Genomic DNA, 6,000 nt, shown 5'->3' with positions numbered 1-6,000 from the left:
GGGGCGCTAGCTTCTGCAGAAGGAGCTCCCCTAATCCTCACCAGGAGAAAACTGCTGCTGTAGAGCGGGGGCTTTATTGCAGTAGGGGGTGCCAAGGATGGGCAGGGTTAAGCACAGTGTACATCTTTATAAAACTCATGTAAGAATGGGGGGTTCACATGGGCCTCTCACGTAATGCTGAAAGAGAGGCAGACACAGGGCATGAGTGTGTGGGCGACAGGGGGTATGGAGAGGTGGACAAGAAGCAATCTATTAGAAGAAACATTGGCTTTCCTTGTTCCCTACAGTGGGACAATTGGTAGGGACTCCGTGTCTTCACTCCCAGGTAGGTTGTGAGGGGTGGCGGTGGCAGCAGTAGATGTGTGTCAAGGAGGATGCTAAACAGTGTGAATTCCCTTCCAGATGACTGGAGAGAGAGAGAGGTGCAGGACTGCACCGGGTAAGGCGCTCAGCTTCTTTTCTTAGAGAGACAAATCCACAGGGTCAATACACAGCCAAAAGCATATACTCAGGATTAACATATCATGGTAGCTTCCAGAAGTTTAAGATATAGTCATCAACACCCCCATCCCCTGACCCCTTCCCCCCTCCCCCCACCCCCCACCCCCAGTCCGTAGCTAAGTCGAGCTCCTAAGGACAGTCCATCTGGTAGATGTTGAGAGAAGAGCCGCACACCTGCAGTGACAGCCTGTGTGCTGGGCTGGGCCGGACTGGGCAGGCTCCGAGGCCTGGGCTGGATCTCCCCAGAGCAGACATTTTCATCAGGTACGTTACCCAGAATGAGTGGGGTAATCCCAGATGCTTGCTCCCTAGTGGACTGAGCCGCCCTGTCCACCAAAGGGACAGGGCAGTTTGGGGATGGCTGGTGTGGAGCTACTGGGCCCCGGGGGCTAGGGCTCCCAAGGCTGCTAGCCAGCTGGACTGGCTGCAAACAGCTCCTCAGGGCTGTTTTCTGCAGACCTGCCACCTGGGCACAGGCCCTCTGTGGGGGCTCCTGCCGAGTAAGTGTGAGCCCAGGGTGGGTGGGCACATCTGGGCTGAAGGCCCTCTCCGCTCTGCTTGCTATGCTGTTGCTGTGGCCTGCTGCTACTGCCACTGCACCTTTGGAGGGGAGCAGACTCTGGGAGGAGCTCAAGGCCTGTGGGCCTGCCTGCTTCAGGCCCCAGCTGCTGTGGTCCCCCAGATAGAGCAGAAGTGAGACTGTTGTCACCTGTCAGCTCTGGAGAAGAGATAGAATACAGCTCTGCGGTGGGTGTAGTGATGGGGGCCTTGGCCCTCACAGTGACGCCCAGAGGCCAGGGTAGGGGTGAGGACATCCAGGGTGGCAGCTGCCTGGAGCCCTAAGGGACAGCCTCAATCCAGGCAGTTTCCACTCCCTGCAGACTGGAGGCTCACAGACCCTGACTGGCCCAGCAGACAAACACACTCACCACAAGATGCAAGGACCACAAAGCTCAAACCTGGGGCTGTGGCTGGGGAAGGAGGGCAGGCCTGGGCAGATGGCCTACTTAATGAGGGTTTTTAAGGAGCGGGTGAATGTGCTCATAACAGTCGCAGAAGTTGGGGAGGCCGGAGGGTGCCCCGTGGCGGCCCCTATAGCTGCTGCTGTCTCCTGCTGCTGCTGCTGCTGGTTAAGGTTCCGGGTGGTGGATTCCTCAGCTGCACGCAGCAGGAAAGTGTAGTTCCTCACCACCTCTTCTACCTTGGCCAGCAGCTCTTGGCGCTGGGCCTCGGAGCGCACAATGAACACCAGCCGCACGAACGTTTCAATGAGGCTGCTCAGCACCTGGAAGCTGCCTGTGATGGCTGCCAGCATGTGAGTTGGGCTCTTGTCCACATTGGCCACGCGGCGGCAGGAGGCCCGAAGCTCCTTAAACTTGACAGCCAGCTCGAGCTTGTACTCAGAGATCTGGGACACATAGGGCTTGGGGGCGCGGGCCTCAGGGCTGGCCACGCACTGCCGCAGGACTGTCAGCAGCTCATTGGTGTCCAGCCGGGCAGCCAGAAAGCCATCAGGCAGGCCATAGGCATGTGCCCGAAGGGCATTGATCTTGGCCAGGCTCCCCTCAAAGGTGGACACCCGCAGGTCAATCTCCTGGGTGTGGGAGGCCTCGAGACTGCTGCTGCAGGTGGCGGCATCCAGCACCTGCAGGGTCCTGCTAACCACAGGCACCACCTGCTCGTCCAGCTTCATGCCGGGCAGAATCTTCATGGGGATGGAGTAGGACAGCTCATCCTTGCCGTCACTGGCGTCATCTGCCATGTCGCACTTGCGGTAATAGAAGCAGTAGCGGATGGAGCAGCACTTGCTGCTCTCACTGTCCTCGTCAAGCTCGGCAGGCTTCCGGTACACCTCTTCTGGCAGGGAGAACACAGCCATCTGTCTGGGGCCTTTGGTCTCAGGGGCGACCTGGACATATGAGGGGTCTCCCAATGTTGGGGACTCTGGCGACTTGGTTTTGGGGCCCAAGCCAAGGAGAAGGCCTGCCTCCACCTCCTTGGCCTCCCTGGGTAGCATGCCCAGGGGTGGGTGTGGGTAGACGTCTGAGGTCAGTGAGGCCCTGTCACCCTGGTCCAGCTCACTGATACTGTAGCGGCGCATCAGCTTCCTGTAGTTGGGAGCTCCCAGGCACTCACCCCCCGAGGCACACGTGGTCAGGCAGGAAACACCACTCTCAGGGTCCGAGCGGCACTCTCGGGATTCCAGGCTGGTAGAGCGGATACGTTGGACATTAGTGGGGCTGCTGAGGCTCAAGCCTGGGCCTGCTTCTGGCTGCCTCAGGGTAGGGGGGACCCTATCCCTCTCCCTTCCCCGGAGGCTGGGCACCGGCGTCTGTGGGGCCTGAGGTCGGCCCCCCCGGCAGATGCGCTTGCAATCGCAGCTGCGCCTCTGCTCACGGGACATGCCGGGCCCCTGTTGCACGGGGCTGCTGCGTAGCTGGCAGCTGCAGCGGCCTGGGGCTGGAGGTTGCAGGTACTCGGTGCTTGGCAGCTCTCCCTGGCTTGGTGGCTTTAGAAGTTCCTCGAGGAACTCCAGCTCATATTGCTTTACCTTCTGCAGCTGGACCTGCCGCTCATCTGTCTCCTTCTTCTGGCGGGTTGGAAAGGTGGCAGAGAATAAATTGCGTAGCCGGAAAGGACCTCGGGATGACTTTGGCTTTGTTGGGCCTTCAGAGGCCGAGTGGGCTGTATCCAGGGTCGTTTCAAGCTTCCTGGAGGGCATGGTGCTCACCTGCCGGATAGCAGCCTGGGGCCTCAGTGGGCTCTGACCTCGAGGCTGGCAGCTGGGGCTCTGGCCTCGGGACTGGCTGCTGGGGCTCTGACCTCGAGGCTGGCAGCTTGGGCTCTGCAGAGCCACAGGGTAGCCAGCTCTGGGGACCAGGCTCATCTCCTCAAGCTTGCTGCTTTGGGGTGTGCTCTCCAGCTGCCCCTTCTCTGCCTGGCCAGAGACGGTGCCCTGCTTGTGTAGAGAAGGCTTAGTACCCTCTGACCCACCCTTGCCTGCCACCTCCCCTGTAGCTTGCTTGCCTACTGTCTCTCGACTTGCTCGTAAAAGATAGCTTTTGGGAGGTAAGCTTTCAACAGGCAGCCTGTCATCTTGTGGGGTGAGGTGCAGGCTGTCAGTCCGGCTGCCCGCGGGTGCTCTGGAGCTAGAAGAGACCTCTGGGCTCAGCTGCTGCTGCGAACTGTGCGAGGTCTCTGGAGCACTGGGACTCACTTTGAACTTAAGATTCTTATTGGCACTACTGCTCATCATGCTAACTTCTGGCCTCCCAATGCAGGCCTCCAGCCTCTTCTCCCCACTGCTGGGGGTGTTCCCCAAGGCCCCACCAGGGGCAGGTAGGCTCTTGGTGGAAACCACCTGCTGTAGGGTGGCCGAGATGATGGCTGGGGTCACACTGCCCTTTGGGTCCAGGATAAGCTTGGGGCTCAACCTGACCTCCTTGGGCAGGTTCTCCCTTAGCTCGGAGACCTGCTCTTCATTGAGGGATGGTGTGGCTGCCCTCAGTGACATCTCTAGACCTGCCCTAGTGTGGACAGACCCTTTGTCCTCAGGAGCAGGGGACAGCAGACTCAGATTTTTCTGGTCACTAAGCTGTGGGGACAGTGCTGGGTGCACTGCCAACGTGTATGTTCGCTCTCGCTGTGGCTGGGATTCTGACGAGGGCAGCTTCCTCCGAGCGCCAGGGGCGCCAGGACTCTGGCCTGTGATAGCTGGCTGCAGGGATGAGTTGGGATCTGGGCGCCCAAGAGAATAAGGGGCTGTGAGAACAGCCTGGGCTGCACAGCTTTGAATCCGGAAGGGCAGGTCCTTGCGGGCTAGGAGGCTGTCCTTGTTGAGGTGCTGGGCTAGGAAGTAGGTGGTGTTCTGGTGCTGCTTCATGGCAGACATCATCTCTGACATGTCCGTGAGCTCTGAGGAGTTGGTTTCATGGCCGGAGTCCAACGATGATTCTGGGGTGATTGTGGCCAGCACAATCAGACCTGCGGGAACAGGGACAGGGCTTGCTGCACTTACTCAGATCCCGGCCTTTTCCAACAGTACGTGAAGAGATTATGGGGCCCAAGGTTAGCCAGCAGTGTTTCAAGATAGGGAAAACCAGTCAGAAGTGGGGGGACTGCAGGGTGCAGTGTGGGAGGAGAGGAGAGGTGGGGACGAAGAGGCAAGCCAGGGGACAGAATCCAAAAGAGAAACAAAAGAGATGGGGAAGATCTGGGCAGTTTGATGACAAATTACCATGCAAATTACATGCAAAACAACATGCTAATCATCACTATTTTTAGCTTCAATAGCTAGGAAGGTTTTGTTAATTGTCTTGAAGATGACTGGCAAAGACAGGTCCCTCTCTGTCTGGCCAGGCCTACTACAGTCCTTGTATCTGAGGCCACTTAGCTGAGCTACTCCTCTCTCTGGCTACCAAATGGGCCTCTAGCTTGGGAGCAACTAGTGCTTAGAGGTCCAGACTCAGAGCCAAGAGAAATGCTGACCCAGGGTTGGGGGTGGGAGGCGATCACATGGGGGCTGCCCAACACCAAGGATGCCCTCACATACAGAAATGGCAGGGGCTGGTACACTCCCTGGTCACCCAGGCCTCCGCTGACCCTGACCTCTTCACCCTGTCTGTCCACTTCCCCCCACCTCCCATGGTTATCCAGATGCCTTATTCCTTCCTATTTATTTTCTGTTGTTTTATCATTTACCTCTTCTTTTTAAGGTATATGTGTAAGAATGTATGTATGTGTGAATCTGGGTACATGGCTGACATGTGTTTGTCTACAAGATGGACATATGTGTATCTATAACAGGGTAATAACATGGATGTGGTATGGTTCGCCCACCAAATAATAACTAATAAGAATAACTACCATTTCCTGGGTCCTTACTTTGTGCCAGGCAGTGCTTAAGTGCTTTGCATGGTCTCATTTAGTCCTTACAATAAACCTTTGTGATATGACTGTTGTTACCAAACCTATTTAAGATGACAAAGTGACGTTCAGAGAGGGTAACTACCTTGCCAAAGGTCACAATGAAAGGGAGTGAAGAAGCCAGGATTTGGGTGCATCTACTGAGAGTCTGGGCTCTTAGGCAGGATAAAGACCTCAGCCTTGAGCAATGAAGGCTCCTGGCTCCCCTGATCTCAGGTCACTAGGTGGTTAGTTGGTCGTTTTGTTTTTCTTCCAGTCATGTGCATGTTGGCTGTTCTTTGCCTGTCTTCTAAATCTTTCACAACTTTTCTCTGATCCTCCATCCTGGCCTGGCTCCGTAGCTGTCACAGCCCCAATCCCTGGGGTCCATCTGCAAGACATTTCCAGACATGGAATGGCAAGAGCCAGAGCTCCAGCTGGAGCTGTGCAGCCGGTCCCTGGTGCGGTGCTGTTGCTCCCCTGACCCTATCTGAGCTACCTCTGCTTGTCCAATGCCCTGACACACCACGGAGACTTTCCCCTCCGCTTGACTTCAGAAGTAGTGCCACCTGCTGGCCCTGCCTGGCCGGGAGA

The 6,000-nt window shown here is 57.0% G+C and overlaps 1 protein-coding gene across 12 annotated transcripts in view; it reads right to left on the bottom strand.

The window, feature by feature from the left end:
* Positions 1-609: 609 nt before the first annotated feature.
* Positions 610-6,000, bottom strand: part of FRMPD3 (FERM and PDZ domain containing 3) — a 123,448-nt gene continuing 118,057 nt past the window's right edge. For all 12 annotated transcript variants that reach the window (XM_036991440.2, XM_073227565.1, XM_036991441.2 and 9 more), the window contains one exon: positions 610-4,485. In XM_036991440.2, the coding sequence (XP_036847335.1) occupies positions 1,505-4,485 (2,981 nt within the window). In that variant the 3' untranslated portion in view covers positions 610-1,504. The remainder of the gene's footprint in view (positions 4,486-6,000) is intronic.

This window comes from Manis javanica, chromosome X, assembly GCF_040802235.1.
Source record: "Manis javanica isolate MJ-LG chromosome X, MJ_LKY, whole genome shotgun sequence".
NCBI classification, from domain to species: domain Eukaryota; kingdom Metazoa; phylum Chordata; class Mammalia; order Pholidota; family Manidae; genus Manis; species Manis javanica.
The sequence above is the reverse complement of the archived record's forward strand: the minus strand, read 5'-3'. Positions and strand labels throughout refer to the sequence as shown.